Source organism: Arvicanthis niloticus, chromosome 7 (assembly GCF_011762505.2).
Source record: "Arvicanthis niloticus isolate mArvNil1 chromosome 7, mArvNil1.pat.X, whole genome shotgun sequence".
Lineage (NCBI taxonomy): Eukaryota > Metazoa > Chordata > Mammalia > Rodentia > Muridae > Arvicanthis > Arvicanthis niloticus.
In genome coordinates this window covers 66,446,066-66,470,914 of record NC_047664.1, presented here as the reverse complement: position 1 = coordinate 66,470,914, position 24,849 = coordinate 66,446,066, and the positions used below count along the sequence as shown (strand labels likewise).

Here is a 24,849-nt window from a genome sequence, read left to right as displayed (position 1 = left end):
ACCTTCCTGTACAAGATATGGAGGTGATGGGGAGGGCAAATAGTATATGAAAACTCTCTTTCATCACTTTGGAATGTCTTTAAAATGACTTTGTAAATAGGTGGTCATAGGTTCTCCTCCATGGTCCGTGAGCTTGCTAGCTCTGGGTAGTTGGTTTGGTTTTCAGTACCAGGTATAATCTCCGTCCTGTTGAGAGGGCCTTTAGTCCAATGAAAAAAGATGTTGGTTACTGCCAAGGTATGTGTGCCACTATTGGACCCTGCCCCATGCTGGTTATTGTTTTAGTTCAGAGGCATCACAGCTGGGTAGGACTAATGGTTGCTCCTTTCCCTTGGAAGCTTGCATGGTGCCTTACAATACCATAAAAACTAGCCCTCGGGGAGGAGGTTTCCCCTCCCCGAGGGTCCCCATGGAAGTCTAATAATCATGGCTGCCTAAACAAGACATGAACCAAAATGACACCAATAAACATACGCGTGTGGAAGCTCATGGGGCCTCAGCCCTACTCAAGGAACTATAGACACCTAAGGAATGCTGAGGTGGAGAAACGGTCTTCTCATGGAAGAGCCTCCAAATTAGGCTATCCAGTACCAAATAGTCGGCCCTGAAAATGTATACCTACACGTGACTTTATATAGACTACACAGGCTGTGTTTCTATATTTGGAAATTATATATATGAATGTATGTGTTACAGTAATTAAACACACACACAGACACACACACACACACACACACACACACACATATGTATATATAAACTGTAATTAGGAAAATAGAGGTCATGAATTTGAGAGAAAGTAAGGAGTACATGGGAAGGGTTAGAGGGAGAAAAAGGAAGGGGAAAGATGATGTAAATATAGTTTAAACTCAAAAACTAAAAATACATTTTAAAAGGATGGTAAAGGTAGATACTAGATTGATACTGTTGACTAATATTTACACCTGTTCATTTCCAGTTTTTTTTTTTTGTTTTTTTTTTTGTGTTTTTTTTTTTGTTTTTTTTTTGTTTTTTTTTTTTTTTTTTTGGTGGAGCCAAACAAAGCAAGTCATCCGTGCCTAGGAGAAGGCTTAGAAAGAAGCATGCGAGGCTTCCTCTGCTTCCCACTGAAGTCTTTCCCCTGTGTAGTTAATTATTTTCTAAATGTCCAAAATTTCTACACTGACAGGCTTTCGAAACACTGCATTATAAAGTGGGGGTGTCATCACCAGACGTGTAAAGTGAGGACCTGGACGCTCCCAGGTGTGGCTGAGGAGAAGGGTTTCATGTAGATGTGAGGGAGAGAACAGCCATGGGCCTCTGGAAGAGTCCAGAGCATGGACAGAGTGGAGGAGACTGAGCTGGGCCACTAGACCGAACCCAGCCATAAGAGGAGAGGAGAGGGGCGAGAGAGAGGGAGGAAAGAGAATGAGAGCAGAAGAGCCAGAGCAAAGAAAACCAAAAGCTAAGGGGCAGAGGCTGAGGGGGAGCAAAGAGAACAGAAAGAGAGAAGAGCAGAAATGGTAGAATTATATAGGAATGGGAAGCTGGGGGCACGGGGAGCCCATGGTACCATGAGTAGGGTGCTGTGTGTGTGTGAGTGAGTGTGTTTGTGTTTGTGTGTGTGTGTGTGTGTGTGTGTGTGTGTGTGTGTGTGTGTGTAAGAGTTGAGAGGAGCCACAGGTCCCGAGTGAGCCTGGAGGCCAGTTAGTATGCTAGTGGGTATCAGTGTTAGCCATGTGTCCTGAGCACTGGAAGAGGCCAATTCTTTGTGAGGGTATTGAGAATTCTGCACCCAGGCAGATTTCAAAATAGAAAGAAGCTGGTTTGATCTTGCTCTGTTACATTTGTTTTGTTTTTTGTTTGTTTGTTTTTTGAGACAGGGCTTCTCTGTATAGCCCTGGCTGTCCTGGAACTCACTCTGTAGACCAGGCTGGCCTCGAACTCAGAAATCCGCCTGCCTCTGCCTCCCAAGTGCTGGGATTAAAGGCGTGCGCCACCACTGCCCGGCACTCTGTTACATTTAAAAAACAACCACAAACCTTCTGTGTGTGAAGATGAAAAGAGTTAATAAATGTAAATTCACAATGTATTCACTAGCAGACACTAGAAATTAACTTATAAATGCTTGTGCTGGGCTCCAGAGGAATGTCTTGATCCTGAGTTTCTGTTCACAGGAATAATGTCTCCCTTTCTGCCTTTTCCTCCCTGCCCCTTCCTTTCTTTTCTGCTATCTTCTCCCTCTTTGCCTCACTTCCTCTTCCCTCTGCTCATCTATACTGTAGTGTTAGGGCTAGAACCCAGGCCTTGTGCGTGCTAAGAGAGAGACACCGCCCCTTAAGCACCTCCAATTATTTTGTTGTTTAAAAACAGAGACGACAGAACATCCGTGAGTCCGTCCATTGTTAGCAACGTTCTGCACTTGCTTGCTTTGATGCTAGGCCTCTTTTATTTGATTTCTCATTAACTTTACAAGGACATTAAGTTGATGGAGTCCTTTAATATCTGCAGAGAGCCCCATAAATACACCGGCCAATGCCACAAGGTCACAGGGGGAAGACCATCCAAGAACAGAGGCTGGTGTTTATTATGTGCCAATAAAACAGGCAGCCTCATTTTCCGTTTGGGTTCTTGAGGTTGTTAGCCAAGAACCCACTAGGCCGTGGAAGGAATTCTCTCTCCTGTCTATCTTTAAGACTAAATTAGTAAGTCTCTGTCTTTTACAGTTTTCAAACTAACACAGTGGAGCCATTCCTGGCAAGGTTTAACACTTGTAATAAAACACAACTGGCCCCCTGACCTCAGGGCACTGGGGGATGGGAAAATAAAACCAAGTGGCCCTGGGATGGTGCCCCTTCTCAGCGCCAGCATCCTCTCTGAATCGCTACTTTGGGCTAGAGTGAAGAGATAAAATGGAAAGGAAAGGGGAGCATCATTAAGCAGAGACAGATTTACTTGTAAGTGAGGAGTAAAAATCAAAGCTGCCCAGGAAACCAGTCCCTTAACCAGGCGGCTGGTCTCAGTGTGCCTCTGGAAAACAGAGGCAGATTGGAGGGAGTGATCATGACACGGAGGGACTCCCACACAGGGACACGGTGGGATGGGAACTGTGGAAGAGGAAACAGTGGAGCAGGAGAACGGCTGACCACTGCATCCTGTTCCCTGTGTTACAGGAATAGGCGTGAATGTTCCTGCAGTCACCAGGAACGCTACAATCTACCCCTGCCCAGATGCGTCTGCAGTGTCTGCCAAAGGCTACATGCTTAAGGCATGATCTCCAGTCCATGACACACTAGTGGGAGGTGGTGGAATTCTTAGTAGCCCAGAGAGTGGAAATTGTTGGGGGTGTACCCTTGCAGGAATATTGGAAGCCTGGTTCCTTGGCCCACCCCCATGGTTCCTGGCCACCATGAGATTAACAGGTATGTTGTTTTCCAGACTCCTCATTCTCATGTTCTGTCTCAGCACAAGCCCCGGAGCAATAGAGCCAGCCACCTGACCAGTCATGGAACCTTCCAGAACAAGGAGGCCAAACAAACTTCTTGTTTATGTCAGGGATTTTGCCACAGGAACAGAAAACTGACTTATATAATATCTTCAGTGTATCAGGAAACACTGTAACAGACTTTCTTTTTGAAGTCTGTTGTTAATAGTGGCTTCTTCCCTCCAGTTGGTGAAGACCTTACAGCCACCCTAGATAATCCTTTTGCCTCAAAGCCTACACTTACTTCGTCAGGAAATCTGAATTTGTTTCCAAACTCTACCTCTACTAGCCACTCATTGCTAGCTGCAGGGACTCCACTCTGTTCTGACCCAACTTTATCTCTCACTTAACACAGCATCTGCTTCCGGGGAGAGTGACAGGGCATCCTGCAGACTTTCCTTCTACTCCAAGGAGCCTACGCAACAAAAGGCTCTAGCTGGTGGTCAGTGAGTCTATTCCCCAACTCTCAACACTTTTCTCTGCCATCTTTGGTGCTGTAGACATCAAAGTAGGCCTGCTCCCGACACTTGACTTTTTGTCCAGAAGACATGATGTTTTTTAATTAAAGGTTTATTTTTACTTATAATTATGTGTATTGTGGGGGTAGGGGGCGTATGTTTACACTTGAGTGTAGCTGCCACAGAGTCCAGAAGAGGGCCTCCTTACAGCCACCCTGAAGCTCAAGTTACAGGCTGTTGTGAGCTGCCCGACATGGGTTCTGGAAACTGAACTCCAGTCCTGTAAGAGCAGCAAATGATCTTAACCACCAAACCATCTCTCCAACACAGGAAGAATTATTATGTTTTACTTTAAAGACATGATAACTGTGAATAAGAGGAACAGTGTGACCCCTGGGTGTGTGTATGTGACGTGTAAGGACTGGTATAGCCATCTCCTCGGACACTGATCATGTCCATGCATTGGGAGAGCCACTGAACCTCTCTCTTCTTTATAAAGTATGTAATAAGTTGCGGTGAGCTAGGGTCGTCTGCTGTCATCGGTTGCCCTCACCAAGCTCCTTAAGCTGCACCCACAGTCTGGCACACTTCCAGTTGGTCTCCTCTTTGGTTCTCCTCCCCTGGATTCTGACATGAACCAGCTCTGATGGTTCCCCCAGGCTTCAGAAGTTCCCACCCTGTTTTCTCTAATATAGGTATTACCCCTCCCCTCCCCCCTCGACTAAATAATCCCTGTCTGTCTCAGCCCACCTTGCCCTCTGCTTTCAGGAGGAACAAGAGTCATCCAGAGTTCCACTTATAGTATATAGCAATATGTATCCTCCTATACCAGATGTTTGTTTATTTATCATCTGAATGGCTTTCCTGGCACAGGTCCTCCCGCCAGCTCATGCGAGTCCCTGTAACCGTCTAAATGCTGTAGCTGTTTCCCCGGTTCATTAACAGCCCTGCAAATGCCCTCCATGGTCTGCCAAAGGCTCCAGCCATTGCCACTCGGGTCTCATCTCTGACAGCTCTCATCCTGACTCACTCTCATCCAACATGTAGCATCCTGGCTGGCCCATGTGGGTGCTGGGTGACACACTTCCGTGCATAGTACAACCCTTTAATTGTAGCTAGCCTGCAGCTGTGACAAAAATAGCCCAGGTGGCCCCCAAATATGGTAGCTTGGTAAATTAACTTGGGCCTCCTCTTCTTTTTCACAACAGGGGTAGAATTTGCCAGTTTTTAAGACCCAGTCTCACTTTCTGCAACCTCACCTAGAATAAATGTTATATGTGTGTGGGCAGACATATCTTTATGGGTTCTGTTCTAGCTTGTGTAACCGTCACAGCAAAGTTATCAGGAGGTACTGATGTCACCTCAGTGCACAGGGGGAAACTGAGGCACAGAGATGGAAAGCAAACCCACGAGGTTGTACAGCTGAAAAGTGGTGGAACTGGGGGTATTTAAAACAACATACTTGGATAAATCTGCGAGGGCTTATTAAATGAATAAAGTAAAACATGAAAGTATGATTAAGGCTGCCTTTGGCTGGAGTGTGTGTGTGTGTGTGTGTGTGTGTGTGAGTGTGTGTGTGTGTGTGAGTGTGTGTGTGTGTGTGTGTGTGAGTGTGTGTGTGTGTGGTCCACTTATAATGCATAACAGCATGTATACTCTATACCAGATGTTTATTTATCACTATGTCTGTATGATAACCAATAGCGTGCATAAGGGACCATTAATTAACCTTGCCCGTCTCCCACGAGGACGTCAGTGAGAGTGTCAGACACTCAGCTTTCTTTCTGCTTCTTCTGTCACATATGTTTGGACATGTGCTTTGAATTTTGTTGAGTGAAAGGAGGAGAAAAAAATCACTAACAGGTCTAGTCTCACCTGGGACAAGGAAACGGTCCTCTCCATTAGTGTCTTGGTCCGCTTAAACCCCGGGTCGCTTTCTGCGAGGACATTCATGGTTTTCTTGCCAATGAATTCTAAAGCATCCAGTCCTCCGGTTAAGACGCTTTTGCCCTGCAAATGAGAAAAGCACATCAGATTAGATTTTCTACAGCTTGCTGTTTGGCAGTGACCAGCAGTTCCCAAGTACCCAGCATTCTCGTCAAATATTTAAAATAAATGGAAAGCCACGGGTTTTTCACATCATGAGATAGATCATCTATTTAATCTTGTTTTCTTTCCTCGAAAAACCACATGTTATATAATTTGTAGAGCATGTGGTGTTATTAAAAAATAATGTTGGGGGGAGGACAGTGCACATTAGGGATTCATGTTAGTAGTTCTGAGCATATCAATAGATGTGTATCTAAGTCACAAAATTAACAAATGACCCGATTGTCTTGTTTGAAAGAGTTTTAGCGTAAGTAACAGAATTATGTGGGGGTGGGTTATTAAAATGTCAAATGCTCATGCTAATTTAGATGATTTTTTAATCCAGGGCCCTGAAGCCACAAACCCTCAGGCTGTTTCAGATGGTTCTTACATACTTTCTGAAACTGGGGAACACCAACTATAATTAGTACATTAATGAAGTAAGACAGTTAGCCTTCTGTGTACTTCCAGTTTTAGAAACTGGTCTATTATCCAGGTAGCACTCTGGAAAAATCATTTTGCCAGCCAATGCTTTCCTTTTAACAAAAATTAAAGCGACCAAGACTCACATACACGGTTCAAATAAACAGAACCACATTGCTCTGAACCCTCCAGTCATAATCCCAACAATACAACTCTGACTACAATTCCCATACATCTGCCTGTTTCTTACCTTACATGAAAATGTTAGATTTTATTTTTATATCATCTATTTAATGTTCACAAATATTTAAATGGCACATTCTATCTTACTGAATGAATGAACTTTATCAGACATCTCCATTTCAGGAATTTATAATTTGTTTTCAAATCTGGAGCCCAATCAAAACTCACACTTTGGAACATATTTGTGAAAGCAGATACTTCAAAGGGAGGTTATGGGTTCAAAATAAAGTATCCCCTCCCCCCAAGCTCATGGACATCTCTGGCTCTCAGAGTACGGTTAATTCAGGACATTCTACAAACTTCTGGAGGTTGAACGTAGTTAGTGGAAGTAGGCCACTTGGGGGTATACCTCAAAGGTTATATCTGGTCCCCAGTCCCTTCCTCTTTCTCAGCATCCTGGCTGCCAGAAGGTAAAGAGCCCCCTTCTTACGTATTCCCACCACCATGATGTCCTGTCCAAGGACTTGGGACCAGGCAACCGTGGGCTAAAGCTTTTCAAACCATGAGCAAAATAAATCTCCTTCCCTGTGTTACTTCGGCTAGGCACTTTGTCCCAGCAATGATAGAAGCAACTAGCACAGAGGATGATGGGCTTCTTCGTAGCTTACACTTTTGCTTGCTTTGATTTCCTGCCCCCCTCCCCCAACATCTTGTCACTACAGCAGAGAATAAACAAAGACTGGGCAGTATCTATGTCCTGTTGGGCAAGTAGCCTTTGGGTGGACTGTGGGAAGAAGAGCAAGCAGGTTCAGGAGGATACAGTTGGGGGTGCACTCAAGACTGGATTGCTCAGAGCTGGCAAGATGGCTCAGTGGATCAATGCAGTTACTGCATGAACCTGGTGACCTGAGTTCCATTCCCAGAACCCACATAAAGTGGAAGGAGAGAGGTGGCTCCACAAAGTTGCCCTCTGACCTCCACATGAGTGCCATGGTATAGGTGCCCTCTTACCATATGCATATACAGTAATCATGTAAAAAATCATTTTAAAAAAGGGTCGGTGAGAAGCCATGAATTCACTTTTTACACCCGAGTTACGGAAAGAGCTTCCTCCACTCTCATGGTGGCCTTGAACAGCTCTGCTATGTGACTCTTAACACTTTCTTGGTGTGCCTCCTTCTTCCTACCCAGTCTAGGGTCCCTGAAGGAGCAAGTACAGGATAGTCATCTCCTTTATTCCTGACACACGTTTGTCCCAACATCTGGGTAAGATAACCTATGATGCCATTCACAGCCCCCTCCTCTCCCATAATGCATCACATCCATTGTTAAATTGCCTTAATATGGCCATCAACCTATGGGTCATAGTGAGGGTCAACTGTCTCTCTTTAAAATAACAAATGGATAAATGACTAAGAAGGGCATGAGCCATATTTCTAGAAAATATAGTTAGCATGTTCTACATAGTAACTGACTCCTTTCTTCCCCGTGCTGAGGAGAGCTGGCTCACGTGTGGTAGCTCTGCTTCCTTTCAATGTTTGTTGTCAATAGCAAGCTTCTTTCAGGAGTGAGATGGTTGTGTATCTGCCTTTAAAAAAAATCAAATCAACTTAAATAAAAAATGAATAAACAAACAAAGGAAAACTAGAACTTTCAGGGGGTACATTTAGGGTTCTGCAAAGAAGGGGACAGTCAGGATCAGAAGGGAGGCTATGGTAGGGTTGGTCTCTGGGTTACTCCCCCTGAATTGTTACTAGTTCTTTTTTATTTAGGTTTCACAATTTTAAGAGAACTGAGACCTGATCCAGGAAGAACAGCTGTCCCAGCTCTGAGTTTCCTCCCTCACCTAGACGCTGTCCTTGAAACAGCTGAAAAGGACACTGTTAGATCAGATTGAAAAAAAAAAGGCCTTCTAAATCACTCTCTTCTTTTAAACACAGACCGCATTTCATCTTGCCCTTATTATTTCAGATCCAAGGTTACACCTACTCTGTGGTAGAAAGCACAGCAAACGGTAATCCAAAGTCAGGAGCAAGGCCGCCTTCTCTCTCATGTATCTGGGTCACGAGCTGGAAAGATCAAAGGAACCGAGCTACAGGGGAGGCTGCTAGGGACTCACCGTGTTTTGAACCACGTTGGTGAGGGCTGACAGCATGCCCCTAGACCCTGCCGCCCCTTGCGGAGGAGGAGTGTGGGGGCCTCCGGCAGGGTCCTGATCTGGAGTCACATCTGTCATGGCAAGAAAGAACACCCTCGTTAGAATTTGTTTTGCTGATCTGAACTTGGGCCCTTTCTCACTGTGCAGTCCTGCACACGTACACACGGGGTAAAAAAAAAAAAATACACCAGGTGAACGCGCCACTCACTTTCTGAGATTTCCTTTTCGGCGTCAGTTGGGGCTCCTTCTGGAGATCCGGAATTGACGCTGTGGATTCGTAGGGTTGCCCCTGCCCTTTCCTTGACTGCTGTTAACCCATGACCTGTAAGAAAATAAATATATAGTTCACAGAGACATTACAATCTGCACAGTCTGTGCAGACCCCTGGACTAACCTCACAAGACCATCTGGCCTGTGGGGGGGTCCACCCTGGATAGCAGTAGGGTGTTCGGATTCCCTGGGATAGGGCCCAAAGATGAGCTCAGCATGGTCAGGCTGAATGACCTTAAAGCCACTCTCCTTTCATGACTCAGTTTCCTCACTATGTTCCCAGACCCCTTTTGGCTTCTGCCTTTCATGGTGGCTATTTTTCACACTGAAATTCCAAATTCAAGTCAACGTCTTTGAAAGACATGGCTGCCATGTCTTCTTCCTGCTTTTTAAAGTGTCATATGGCTGATATGCCATTCTCTTTTGGTTGCTGTTGGCTTGTTGAAGTCCTAGCACATTGTAGGTGCTCAGTTAACACTGGCTGAATTGGAGTCAGATGACCTTCAATACATTTCTATGTGTAAACCTAGGCATGGTGGCACATAATCTTAACACTCAGGAAAGCTGAGGCAGGAGGGTTGCAAGTTTGAGGCCATCTGGACTGCATAAGAGTCTAGGCCAGTGTGAGCTACTTAACAAGATCCTGTCTCTAAACAAAATGAAGCCCTTCAATCAATCAATCAATCAATCAATCAATCAATCAATCAAATAAACAAACAAAATTAACATTACATTTCCTCAAAAATACCAGGAAAGGTCTTGAGCTGATAGCCCTAAATCAAAGGGTCAGTCAGTGGGGAAACTGGGAAAGAGTACCAATCCGAGGGTCACTGAGGGTCACTGGTTTTACTCCATCAGACAAATAACACCTGTATTTCCAAGGAGGGACAGTCTTTATTTCCAAGACACGGGCACAGTTGGGATTCAGTAAGGAGTAGAGAGCAGAACTTCCCACTCACTGGGCAAGAACCAACCCCTGACTTAATAGAAGAGTCTTCTATTCCATCCAAAGACAGACTGACACCCTGCACTAAGATGGCGTAAGCCTTTCTTAGGTGGAAGGAATCAAAGCACTGGTAGACCACTGTGGTCCTCGTGGTTACTGGAGTTCTAGAAGGAAAAACAGGCTGTGCTCCCTCTGTCTGGGTGCCTGCTACCTGCCTTGGCATATAAGGAGAGAAGAAGGATGATTCCTGGGACCCTGGGTTGTTCAAACACAAGCCAGTGGTAACCAAGTCAAAAGAGGACCCCAGAGCTAACTGGAACCAGTCAGAATCACAAAGCACTGTTCAAATGATGGCTTATCCGTCTCCCGAGTTAGAGGGAGACACAGATGAGTCCATACTCAGAGCCGTGTTTTGGACCTGATGTCAATGCATAGAACCCATGTGAAAATCTGGGTTTGGTGCCATAAATTTGTAGTCTCAGAGCTGGGGATGTAGAGACAGAAACATCCCTGGGGATTGACATCCAGCTGTTGTAACTGAATCAGTAAATTTCAGGCCAAGTGAGTCATGATATTTCAAAAGGCAAGGCAGACAGCATTCTGAGGAATAACCTTTGACTTCTGAGGCTAACCTTTGGCTTCAGCACATACTCACACATGCACACCCATGTGCGAACACACACACACACACACACACACACACACACACACACACACAACGATGATTTCTCAATTAAAGCCTGATTTATCAAAGCAACACAAGGCAATGGTATTTACTGGTTCATTCCAACGAAAGCTATTTGTCATCATATATTACCTACAAACCCTGAAAACTTAGGAAACATGATTTACAACTTTAATTACAATAGAAATATGTGCCTACACTGAGGCAGATAATTAAACACAGCTCAAACTCATTACGGACTTACTCGAAAAAACAAACTGCTAAGCCTAAGACTTAATTATAAGCTTTCAATCTGACTTGAATTAATTCTTTCTAGCCTCCAATGAATTCCAAACATTGCAATGGAAGCTCATCGAAATTTCAGAGAACACTTAAGTCATTGACTTCGTGTTCTTCAAGGTAGTTTAAAAACAACAACAACAACAAAACCCACATAGATTTTCCAAAAGAAGACTGCAGAAATTTCCAGCCACGATTCAAAGCTATGAATTTCTGAGAGCCGAAGTCAAGGAGTAAGTGAGCTCTGGAGGCTTGGCTCGCTCAGCCCTGGGGCTCAGGGGCTCTTCCTTACACTCTGGAACCTCCTTGACTTCCTCCGTAGTAGATTAGTCTTGTCTGTTTCTCTGTTGGGAAGAGCAACTTCTCCTCATCTCAGAACACAAAGGAAGGACTGACCAGTCTGTAGTCCCAGCACTTGGAAAGCAGAGGAAGGTAAGAGACTAGCCTCAGCTACCTAAAAAGCCCATGGCTTCCCCGGGCTACACTGTCTCAAACCAAACAACAAAGGGAAAAGAAAAAGCCTCCCAAAATGACCACAGACAAGTGTGCATAAACTGTCTCTAGAACTATCTCTTTGTTTTCGGAATGAAACACGGTTTTTATGTGCATGCAACTAAGATGTGTTTAAGCCGACATGCCACCACGGTGCTATTTTCTGATTAACAATTCTAATTTTTTTTTTTGTAAGTAAAAGAAAATACTTTCTGAATTGTCCTAGAAATTCAAAGTTAAGCTTTATATTTACCTAAAAGCTGTGATTTATTTTTTTTTATAGGTAGAGACTGCCACACCCTACCTAGCCAAGCCACTTTCAAAGCTTGACTTAGTCTGACATCTAGTGCCCAGATAAGGAAATCATAACAAAGCCACTGGTACTTTTTTTTTTTCCCCTAATAACTTCATTTCCAGAGATGGTGGCTGGCTTCTATTAGCAAGAGAAAGACAACAAATGTGTGTGTGTGTGTGTGTGTGTGTGTGTGTGACACTATTTGGTGTCGTTTGTGGAATAACTTCATGCCACCACAAACCTTCCTAAAACATGGAAGGCTCTGGAATCCCCAGGCTCTGAGGCTGGGACTGGGTCTGGTTTTCAGGCTGCAGGAGGTGAGTGCTGGAAAGCTAAACCAGAAAAACAACAAACCCAAACCAAAACAAGAGGGCAAGAATGTCGCAAGAATGTCACAGGACAGTGTCCGTTAGAAACATTCCATGGTCATTTGGCTTTTTAATTACCTGTGCTTATCTGAACAAAATCTAGACTGAAATCCACCGAGGACGTTGAAGCCACCATTTCTTAGCTGTGTGCTGTTGGTTACCTAATTCACTCTTGCGGGTCTCTGCTTCTGTGCTTTCTCTGCCAGAATGATAATATCTACCTTCCATTAAAGTGTGGAATCTCTCCACTATGGACATCTATTGAACCTTTAGGATATCCCAGACAGTGTATTAAATTGTCTACTTTACTTAATAACACTGTGCAAAGAGATGCATTATACCCCTTCCATAACGGAGAAAACCGAAGCCCATCAAGAGGACATCATCTGTCAAAGGTCCTAAAGTTGGTAGGTGAGAGGCAGGATTCAAAGCCAGTCCATTTGATGCCAGAACTAACATGCATAATCCCTTTGACATACTAATGGAGTTTTATGGTCAAGTGCGTTCTAATCCTGATTCTCGAACTCCTCAGAAGTTGGATCCTTGGTCAGGGGCTTCTTTAAAACACTCTGATTTGTGCTAACCTGAACTTGAGTTGCTTCACAACAAGAGCAAGGTGAAGTTCATGTTCACAGTGTGGCCTGACTCTGCCTCCCTTGTCCCGGTCATGCCTTGCAGGGCCAGGGTTAATGTCTGGAATCACCCTGTGCTGTAAGATGTGAGGATGGTGTTGGGTTGGGGCCATGGGGTATGGGGTGATACCACACCCCAGGTTAATTTTCTTCTTAAGTCTTCTTCTTGTGACCCCTATCAAATCCAAAGGCCCAGCCCACTGGGGGAAAGATGAAACAGTACACTTGTGGAGGCTGGGTTTCTGACCAGTGGTAATGATGAACAGCGACTTGAGTGACTGGGTAGCCCAAAGCCGTTTTCTGTTAGTCTTATTTGCCAAAGGCAAGGGCTGCAGCTATGTCTCGAGGAGGTTTTTTTTTTTTTTTTTCCCTGTCTAAATTGCCTTCTTTTAACTATATTTCCTTCTTTTAAAAACTGATACATACATAACAAACAGACAAAATCCCATACAACTGGTTTTCTGATTTATGTGGCTGAATTTCCCCATAATATTCCGAGGGAAATGGGTATAACATAAAATGTATCTCCTTAACTGCTCCAGTAGACAACTTCATGGACCGGACACATCGCTAGTGTCCATTTCCAGACCTCTTTTGTACCCATTAGGCAGTAGAGCCTTCTCTCTCTACCTACCAGACCCTGATAACCTCTGTTTCGCTTTGTACCTCTCTGATTTTGATTACTCTAAGTACCACATCCAGGTGGAACCCCACAGTACTTGCTTCTTGTGGCTGGGCTTGTTTCACTTAGCATGATGCCACTCAAGGTTCATCCATTCACAGTGTGTGTCAGCATCCCCTTCCTTTTTAAGGTTGCATAATATGTCACTGTATAGACATACCATGCTTTACTCATTGGCAGATCTATGGCTTTGCACCTACATGTTACTTTTGTAAATAATGACAGTTTGAACATGGCTATACAATAACTCGCTGAGACCTTACTTTCAAGCCTTCTGAATGTATAACCAGAAATAAAATAGGCAGATCACATTCTAACATTTCCTAATTGGTGTGTATATTTTGGTTGTTAGTTCCTATGTGCATGTTAAACCATCCTTTCCTCTAGGTCTTTGTTCAAATATCACATCTTCAAAGCCTAGCCCCAGTACCCTTTTAAAAACTTTAAACTACATTCCCAGCAACTCTGAACTTTTTCTGATTTGTAGACTTTTAGGGATTTGCCACTTCCTGGAACTCTACATAATTTTCCTATTCAGAGAGTGTATTCTCCACTGGCTTTTTCCTTCCTCTTGGGGGAGGGAGCTTTGATTCATTTGCTCAGCACTCAAGTGACTACAGCAGCACCCAATACAGTAAGTAGTCACTGACTGGCTTCTGTATTGAACATCTGTGCACATACACATCAGTGAGCTTTGCAAAGTACCAGCAGAGTGGACTGGACTGAGGAATGAGCACTTCAAACTGTTTGGAGAATGCCAACAAAAGAAATTAAAGACTTTTTAGAATTTAAAATCAGAACTGAAAAGGGTGACATAACAACAGAAACTGAGGAAATTAAAAAAAACCAACAGATCCTACTACAAAAGCCTATACTCACAAAATTGGAAAATCTGGATGAAATGGACAATTTTCTAGACAAATACCAGTTACCAATGTTAAATGAGGAGCAGATAAACCATCTAAACAGTCCCATAACCCATAAAGAAATACAAGCAGTCATTAAAAGTCTTCCCACTAAAAAAAGTTGGCTTTAGTGCAGAGTTCTATCAGACCTTCAAAGAAGACTTAATACCAATTCTCTATAAACTGTTCCACAAAACAGGAACAGAAGGAACACTACCCAATTCATTTTATGAAGCCACAATTACACTCATACCTAAACTACACAAAGACCCAACAAAGAAAGGGAATTTCAGACCAATCTCCCTTATGAATATGAATATGCAAAAATACTCAACAAAATTCTTGCAAACCAAATCCAAGAACACATCAAAACAATTATCCATCATGATCAAGTAGGCTTTATCCCAGGAATGCAGGGTTGGTTCAATATTCGGAAATCCATCAATGTAATTCACTATATAAACAAACTCAAAGAAAAAACCACATGATCATATCACTAGATGCTGAGAAGGCATTTGACAAAATTCAATATCTCTTCATGATAAAAGTCTTGGAAAGACCAGGAATCCAAGGCCCATACCTAAACATAGTAAAAGCAATATACAACAAACCAGTAGCCAACATCAAACTAAATGGAGAAAAACTTGAAGCAATCCCACTAAAATCAGGGACTAGACAAGGCTGCCCACTCTCTCCCTACCTATTCAGCATAGAATTCCAACCCAGATCAATTAGGCAACAAAAGGAGGTCAAAGGGATATAAATTGGAAAGAAAGAAGTCAAAATTTCACTATTTGCAGATGATATGATAGTAAACTTATGTGACCCCAAAACTCCACCAGAGAACTCCTAAACCCGATAAACAACTTTAGCAAAGTGGCTGGATATAAAATTAACTCAAACAAATCAGTAGCCTTCCTCTACTCAAAAGATAAACAGGCTGAGAAAGAAATTAGGGAAACAATACCCTTCACAATAGTCACAAATAATATAAAATACCTTGGTGTGAATCTAACCAAGCAAGTAAAAGATCTGTATGACAAGAACTTCAAGTCTCTGAAGAAAGAAATCGAAGCAGATCTCAGAAGATGGAAAGATCTCCCATGCTCCTGGATTGGCAGGATTAATATAGTAAAAATGGCCATCTTGCCGAGAGCAATCTACAGATTTAATGCAATACCCATTAAAATTCCCACTCTTCACAGAAATAGAAAGAGCAATTCTCAAAGTCATCTGGAATAACAAAAAACCCAAGATAGCAAAAATTATTCTCAACAATAAAAGAACTTCTGGGGCATCACCATCCCTGACCTCAAGCCATACTACAAAACAATAGTGATAAAAACCGAATGGTATTGGAACAGAGACAGGCAGGAGAATCAATGGAATAGAAGACCCAAAAATGAACCCCCATAGTCACTTGATCTTTGACAAAGGAGCTAAAACTATCCAGTGGAGAAAAGACAGCATTTTCAACAAATGGTACTGGTTCAACTGGAGGTCAGCATGTAGAAGAATGCAAATTGATCCATTCTTATCTCCTTGTACAAAGCTCAAGTCCAAGTGGATCAAGGACCTCCACATAAAACCAGCTACACTGAAACTAATAGAAGAGAAAATGGGAAAAAACCTCGAACACATGGGCACAGGGGAAAGGGGAACAGAACACCAATGGCTTATGCTCTAAGATCAAAAATTGACAAATGGGACCTCATAAAACTGCAAAGCTTTTGTAAAGAAAAGGACACTGTCAATAGGACAAACTGGCAACCAACAGATTGGGAAAAGATCTTTACCAATCCTACATCTGATAGAGGCTTAATATGCAAGGTATACAAAGAACTAAAGTAATTAGACTCTAGACAATCAAATAACCCTATTAAAAATGGGGTACAGAACTAAACAAAGAATTCTCAACTTCAGAAACTAGAATGGCCGAGAAGCACCTAAAGAAGTATTCTGCATCCTTCGACATCAGGGAAATGAAAATCAAAACAACCCTGAGATTCCACCTCATACCAGTCAGAATGGCTAAGATCAAAAACACAGGTGACAGCAAATGTTGGCGAGGATGTGGAGAAAGTGGAACACTCCTCCATTGTTGGTGGGAATATTAGCTGGTACAATCACTCTGGAAATCAGCTTGGCAGTACCTCAGGAAATTGAACATAGTGTTACCTGAGGACCCAGCTATACCACTCCTGGGCATATACCCAAAAGATGTTTCAACATACAACAGGGACACATAATCCACTATGTTCATAGAAGCCTTATTTATAATAGCCAGAATCTGGAAAGAACCCAGATGTCCTTCAACAGAGGAATGGATACAGAAAATGTGGTACATTTACACAATGGAGTATTACTCAGCCTTTAAAAACAATGAGTTCATGAAATACTTAGGCAAATGGATGAAACTGGAAAATATCATCCTGAGTGAGGTAACCCAGTCACAAAAGAACACACATGGTATGTACTCACTGATAAGTGGATATTAGCCCCAAAGCTCACAATACCTAAGATACAATACATAGACCACATGAAACTCAAGAAGAAGAAGGAAGACCAAAGTGTGGGTGCTTTGGTCCTTCTTAAAAGGAGTATCAAAATACTCAACAAGAGCTCCCAGGGTCTAAACTTCCAGCCTGAGAACACAAAGGGAGGGACTCATGGCTCCACCTGTATAGGTAGTTGAGGGTGGCCTTGGTAGGCATCAGTGGAAGAGGAAGGCCTTGGTCCCTGAAAGTTTGGATTCCCTAGTGTTGGGGAATTCGAGAGCAAGGAGGCAAGAATGGGAGGATGGTGGGAGCACACCCTCATAGAAATAGGAGGAGGGGGATGGAATAAGGGATTTGGGGGGGGAATGGGAGAGGAGATAACATTGAAAGGTAAATAAATTGAATATCCAATAATAAAAAAAAAACAGATAATAGGTCTGGCAATTGTAGTTGAGCAGTTGAGACTTTTTGTCAACAATTTATTATGGGGATTTCGTATAATCCTAAAGGACAAGGTATTGTGGAAGTGGCCCATGGCACTTTAAAAAGATTGGTGAATCATACTGTTACTGAGACAAAGAATGATGCCAACCTGTGAGCTTGCTTAGCGCCCTGACAAGAGGGCTGGGGAGTTGTATTGGGCATATGTTCCTGACCCACCTTTGCTTGACTATATCCAAGATGGGACAAACTGCCTTGCCTCAAGTTCTTAGATCTTGTGGGATAGAGAATTGAAAAGAGAAATTGTGTCTTCTGTATCCTTCTTAAAGGAGACCAGCTATTTGGACTCAATCATGTACTGGTTTAGAAATCAATCTAATATGGGAAATAACAGTCTACTTTTGGAAGACTGGATCTGGACTTTGTCAGAGACATGTCTGGAAGCTAGCTGTAGCTCACTATGATGTTATGATAGCAAGAGATAAAGTTGGGACAGGATCTGAACTTCAAACAAGGGTTAGTGCATGCTTTAAGGATCTTTTCATTGTCAAGCTAAAATTGGTTTTGTCTCTTCTACAGCATTTATTGTAAGATGCATTGACTGTATAATTTATAATTATGTTAGCGTGTTGAAACCTGGCATGTCTGTTACGAGGGTCTATCAACCAGCTTTTGTCTCACTGCCCTGAGTATTAGAAAACCTTGATTCTCTGAAAAAAGCTTGAAAGTGCTGGAAGAATTGAGTTAGACTTTAATCAGAAGCAAGAGGGTAGCAGGCTTGATTATTGCTGGTATATCAGCTTTAATTCCATTAATTGCTAGCACCTCTGTTTCTACAATAGCAGTGACAAAAGGAGTTAAGACAACTATTTTTTGTTAACCATCTAGCAAAAAAATGTTACTAATGTTTTGAGTATACAAAAGGATTTACATAGTTATCTGGAACAGCAAATGATGCTCTATAACCCATTCAAATTATCTGAAGGAGGTTCAGGGTTCGAGAGTTAGGATCCATCCCAAGTGTCATGACAAATATCATTGTATTAGTGTTACTTTTGAAATTCACAATGATTATCATTATAATTAGAAAAAAGTTTAAAGATACCTATAGGATATTTGGCATAATCCCGACACCTCTCTGGGTGTGTTAACTTTGCACAGTGAGATTATAAATTTAACGAATGCTGCTCTGTTGACCTTTGATGCTACAGATAATGCTGATAAAATTATCCATGGCCTGAGGTCAGTATTTCCACTTTGGTCAAACCTCAGGATTGGCATATATAGCTTTATCAGGCTAGCACTTCTTGTCCTGGGAATACTTTTATTCCTGCCCATCATGTTAAAGCTTATCTTTAACAACATCAACATGTTGGCAGCCAAAGTACATGGCTTGAACCTGAAAATGGACCCCCCCCCAGACAGAGTTATTAAATTAATAGGCTAGCAAGTCAAGGATGGGTAAGATTCTGCACAGAGCCTTACCAACCTAAGACAGAAATGCATTGCTTTTGATAATGCATATTCCATGATGGATAAGAAAGGCATTCTTGTCAGAATGACCTAAGACAGGCTCAGTCTTGTTAACAAAATAAAAAAGAGGGAGAGGTGGAGAGCCTTTGGGGCTGCTTGGCAAGAAGCTGACATGGGCCAAGGACAAGGAAATGGGCAGCTTGGCAGGAATAGAACATTGGCCAAGGACAAGAAAGTAGGCTTCAGGCAGGAATCTGACATTAGACTAGAACAAAAAAGTAATTTCAGATAGGAATCTAAATCTTAGACTATAACAAAGAAGTAATCCCAGGCAGGAATCTAAATCTTAGGGCAGAATAAAGAAGCAATTTCAAAGTGTAAATAAAATATCTAATAAAAAAAATAAAAAAAAAGAAAACTTAAATAAAAAAAAAAAAGAAGAAGAAAATGCAAACTGGTGCCACATTGAAAAAAAAAAAAAAAGAAGAAGCAATTTCAGACAAGAATGTAAATTTTAGGCTAGAACAAGGAAGTAGGCCGCAGACATGTAAATGACCTTGGGCTAGGATAGGGAAGTAGGCTCAGATACTTTGGTCATCCTGATAAGCCTTTAGAAACAGTGATCACAGGAGTGTTCACATAATTGGGTTTAATGCCCTGCTTTGCCTTTGACTATTTGTGTTTATTGTATTGCTCGTTCCTCGACTGTTCGCATCTATTGTATTGCTAGACCCTCAGCCTAGAACTGACCTTAATACATACATGTAATCAAATTGGTATAAAAGCATAAAGGAAGAGGAGGTATAGGATAGGGGGTTCTAGGGAGGGGAAATGGGGAAAGGGGATGACATCTGTATTGTAAATAAATAAAATATCCAATAAAAAATTTTTAAAATCAACATTAAAAAAAATGCTACTGGGCTGACAGTGCTTGCATGAAAGCCCAAAAGAAACCCATCAGTCTTGTTCCTGATGCAGAGATTTCAAAGCACTGTGGAAAACTGTAGCATCAATCAATCATCCTTTTCATGGATGAACTGTGATGATTATTCTTGGTTGTCAACTTCACTACATCTGGAATTAACTAAACCCAAATGGCTGAGCTCGCCTGTGAGATACTTTCTTCTCAATGAAACCCTTTGAAATGGGAAGACCCACTTCTAATCCAGATCTTTTGTGGTGGGAAGATCCATCTTTCATCTGGGCTACACCTTCTGCTGGTAGCCTATATAAAGGACATGAAAAAACAGAAGCTCTCTCTCTTTATTTGCTTGCCAGTTCTTTCCTTTGCTGGTATTAGAGCCTATGTCTTTGGGATTCTGGCGTATACTGAAGACCAGCTAAGACATCCAGCTTCATGGACTGAACAACTATTGGATTTTTTTTTAACCTTCCATTGGTAGATAGCCATTGTTGAACTAGCTGAACTACAGTCTGTAAACCACTTTAATAAATTTTCATGTATATATATATATATGTATATATATATATATATATGTATATATGGAATACATAAGGGATATACATACATATGTATATATATGTGTGTATACACACACACACACACACACACACACACACACACACACACATATATATATATATATATATATATATATATATATATATATATATATATATATCAGCTTTGTAAGTTCTATTCCTCTAGAGAACCCTGACTAATTCAGGGTTATCTAAAATTCTTAACCCATAGGAGTTTTTATATCATCAACATCACTTCACAATAGAGAGATAGATAGATAGATAGATAGATAGATAGATAGATAGACAGACAGACAGATAGATATTCCCTTTCAGTTGATGTTACATTTGTACAGAGGGAAGTTTTCACAGTAGCACAATTTTGATGCATTTGCCATTCTTTGCAATAAACATTGATGCTATTTGGATAGGGCTGGTAGAGGGTGTCACCAGAATGTGAAAACTTGCAACCTGGGCAAGGATGGGAAAGGACAAAGAGTGACTTTGAGAAAGAAATATCAGATGCATTCTATTCCCCAATCAAATACTCTGGCATTAGATATTTGGAGTCATAATACTGTCACAACCAACTTTTCAAATAAGCATTTAGGCCTTCGGCTGATCTAGTAACAAATTCCCCATTCTGAGGTTTGACTCAGTTTGACAGATGGACCATCTCTTTCTTCTTAGTGATATATTCTAAAGGTAAGTCATCTCTATGATGTGCTTGTGGGAAATCACTGCTGATTTTCATGATATTGCTTTGAAGTTATCAGTATTATCATCTATTGGGCCCTTTTTCTGTATTTTTAAGATTTCTCCACTTTGATTTCCGAATGGAATGACAGATTTTTGTTGCATTTTGTGAATTTTCCCATAGGCATGTGTGGCAGATGATTAAGTCTTCTTAGACTGTGACACAGTTTGTCTCTGAATGATGAAAATATCTTTTAAGAGCGAGGGTCCCTCAAAGAACTGGTGGCTGAGGAAGGCTTGGTTCCACATATGCATCCCTCTTGTCCTTAGACTCAAAGCAGTGCGCCAAAAGACAAGGCAGAACAATGCAGAGGAGTTAAATGCAAGTCTCCTTGCTATGCGTTTCCACTCAGCACAGGGGCTACACGCACACATATACATGGTTTCCTTCTACAGGTAACCATGAAGTGGAAGTATCGTTTTCTAAAAGTGGGAAGAGACTTTGTGCTTTATCAAGTATCTTCTTTTTAAAAAATATATAGTTATTCATTGTATGTATATGAGTACACTGTAGCTGTCTTCAGACAAACCAGAAAAGGGCATAGAATCACATGGTTGTGAGCCACCATTGGTTGCTGGGAATTGAACTCTGGACCTCTGGAAGAGGTCAGTGCCTTTAACTGTTGAGCCATCTCTCCAAAAGCACCTCCCCCCACCCTTTTTCAAATAGAGAACTTGGGTCTCACAAAGGGCTGCTAGCAGGTGTAGCTATTGAGTCAGACTCATACTATGACAGGTCAGAAGTACTCAGGACTGGGTCTCTATTCCTAGCACTCATGGTACAGTGTTCATTTCAAGAAACTACCACCTTCCAAAAGCGTCTATTCTCTGATTACTTTCCTGCCGACTGTAAAGACTTACAACCACCACGACTGCAGGGTTTCTGCCTTTGTGAGCTGGACTTGTGTCTCTAGTGCAGTTGGCAGCTCTGTGTAAAAAACTGTATTTCGCGCGCCTATCTGCAACTGACTTACCCTGGGGGTGACATGAGGCTGGGAGTGGAAATCAATAGCAGTTGAATGTGGTTATCTACTCTCTTTACTTTCTGAGGGCAATCTATAAACCTCCAAGAGCATATCCATGCCTGCGAGTGCCCTGCTTTCTAACAAGGTTCTTTGCCCCTTGATGTTAAACTGTTAATGCTACAAAGCCCTGGTATTGACACTTTTTTCTGAATGCCATGGAAGTTATCCCTCATTACTTTTCTCATTACTGGGAGGTGATGAAAGGTGCCTATGTAGTAAGCCTCATGGAGTATGTTCTTAGAACTGCTGTCTCCCTCCTGCCTCCCTTTGTCCTGCCTCCTGCCTTCTACGTGGGGCAGGAGAGACTCTCCTCTGCCACAGGCTCCTGCCACCATGGTGTTTAACCTCATCCTGGATGCAGAAATGCTGAGGCAAAGGACCACAGACTGGAGCTCTGAAACTGAGCCAGCACATGGCTTTCCCTTTAAGTTATCCTTGGGTATTTTGGTCACAGTGACACAAAGGTCACTATGACAGGCCACCGCTACTGTGTAGAGCTAGAGCTATACCATGTATTGACCACAAGTCTATAAAATATGCCTCGAGGGCAATCTAGGAGTGGCACTTAGTGACCAAATTGGCAGTGGTGCCTTAAGAGCAGTAGAAGAAATGAACACAAGGGGGTATACCCAAACTGTATTCCTCAAGTTCATGGGGGACATGCAAATGTCACTGCACAAAAGCACTTCTTGGCCATATGAAAGAGTAGGATAGTTAATGCTGACTGTCAACTTGGTCAGCTCTAGAATCACCTAGGAGACATTCCTCCAGGGACACCTTTGAGGGGTTATTTATGTTGAGTTAGTCTCTGAGTATGTCTATGGGGAATTATCTTGATTAAGTTAATTAAGGGAAGACCTGCCCATTGTGGATGGCTCCATTTCCTAGTGTGTGATCTTAGACTGTATAAAAAGGAGAAAGTGGGCAAGCAGAATGGCTCTACAGGTAAAACTTCTTGCCACTAAACCTGCTGATCAGAGTTCATGCTCCAGAACCAGCATGGAGGAGGGAGAACTGACTCCTACGTGTGACATGCTCACCCCTCTCCCCAATAAGAATAAATAAAATGTAATTTAAAAAAATTTTTTAAGAAGACAAAGGGAAAAGCGGATGGAGTACATGCATTAATTGCCCTCTGCTTCCTGACATGGATGGAATGTGACAGGTCATCTCAGGCTCCTGCTGTCATGACTCGTCTGTCATGATAGATTGCACCTCAGAACTGTGAGTCAAAATCAACTCTTTCTCCTTAAGTTGTTTTTGTCAAGGTGTTGTGCGATAGCCACAGGAAAAGAAACCAAGGCTATGGGGATGGGGCACAATTCTGATGCTGGTTCATGGGCAGTATTGTAAGATCTAGGCTCTGCTGGATGAACTGTTAGGCTGGGACTGGGGGTGGGGCAGTCAGCAGGGCTTTTGTGTGGCTGTGAAGGTAGCAGGATACTGTACTTAGCATCTTCATGGCGCCTCAGGTAGAGGGACTTCAAGATTAACACCAAACACAAGTGGAGGCAGCAGCTAGAACGCTGACTGCCCAGGAGTCCTGAAGGACAGGGTGCAGTGTGCACAAAAGTCGATGCCTGCTTTCTAAGCACAGGCATCACTGGTTAGTTCTTTTAGAGAATAAAAGAGAGTGAAGTCATGGCAAGACCCTTTCTCAAGCAGACAGACAGAACACCAAATGACATAAGACAAACACTACTAAAGTTGGATGATAAACACATAACTTAAAGACTATAGCAACCTGGGTGTGGTGATCTCGGCACTGAGGAGGCTGAGGCAGGAGAATCACAAGTTCAAGGTCAGCCTAGATTACACAGTAAGGCTCAATTCTTAAAATTGTGTGTGTGTGTGTGTGTGTGTGTGTGTGTGTGTGTGTGTGTGCATCTGTATTTGTGTATATGTACAAATATGTCCATACATATGCATATATCTATATCTTAAATCTATATTTAATGGACAATATAAGATAGTGGTTTAAAACCACATCAAATGTTTTTCAAATCCCACAACAAACAATGCTGACTTGAACAATGTCCTAGTCTCTCAGCTGTTCAGCTTTTTTATCTGTAAAATGGAGGAAGAAAGACTATCTCTCCACAGAGCCATTGTGAGTAGCAAACAGACCATATGTGAGATGCCCTTAGAGCAGTACTACCGAATGGATTTCTCCTGGGCAAACGTTAAACTCCATCAACATATGGTATGTCCAAATCTCTTGTCCCGTCAAGCTTCTGAACTCTATTCTGGTGTAACACCCAACACTTACTTACCTACTGTGGCTGATGCAGATGAGAGCAGAGATTTCCCCCAGGACCCCCAGCCTGCCCATCTTCCTGCCTGTGGTGAGGAGTCCACAGCCTGCAGAAGAACAGATTAACAGGTCAGATATTTGCTTTGCCCCTGAATGGAAAAAATATTCATTCAGAGAAGCAGTTGAGACACAGAGAAGGCTCAGGAACAAAACCCACCACTACCCAACTGCATCTCCCAGGCTTATGGTGTATGAGGGTCATAAAAGAGTATCTTGACCCACACAGCAATATGTACTTTGGAACCAAACTGAGTAATGAAGGTGTTGGCTCCTGTGGACCTGGCCCAATGTGAGGAGGGATCTGTAGCCCTCTCATGAAAGACAGCGACAAGGGCTGCCAGGGCTGAGGGGTCAAGGCCAGGGGATTGGCAGAGGGCAGAGAGAGAAATGTAACATATCAGAACACAAAAGTGATTCAAGACCATTTAAATAACCCTGGTTTAGCCAGTTCTTACAAAGCTAATTAAATGTGCCTTGCAAGACAGAGTTAACTTCCAGACTTGTCGGATGGGGTGGAAATTCTAGTGTGGTTG

At 42.4% G+C, this 24,849-nt stretch overlaps 1 protein-coding gene across 1 annotated transcript in view; it reads right to left on the bottom strand.

The window, feature by feature from the left end:
* The window catches only part of Fam114a1 (family with sequence similarity 114 member A1), an 80,405-nt gene that overhangs the window by 25,785 nt on the left and 29,771 nt on the right, over positions 1–24,849 (bottom strand). Inside the window, exons 3-6 of the mRNA XM_034509234.2 lie at positions 24,276–24,363; positions 8,982–9,095; positions 8,735–8,844; positions 5,797–5,931 (exon numbers count right to left, since the gene is read on the bottom strand). Of these exons, the coding sequence (XP_034365125.1) occupies positions 5,797–5,931; positions 8,735–8,844; positions 8,982–9,095; positions 24,276–24,363 (447 nt within the window). The remainder of the gene's footprint in view (positions 1–5,796; positions 5,932–8,734; positions 8,845–8,981; positions 9,096–24,275; positions 24,364–24,849) is intronic.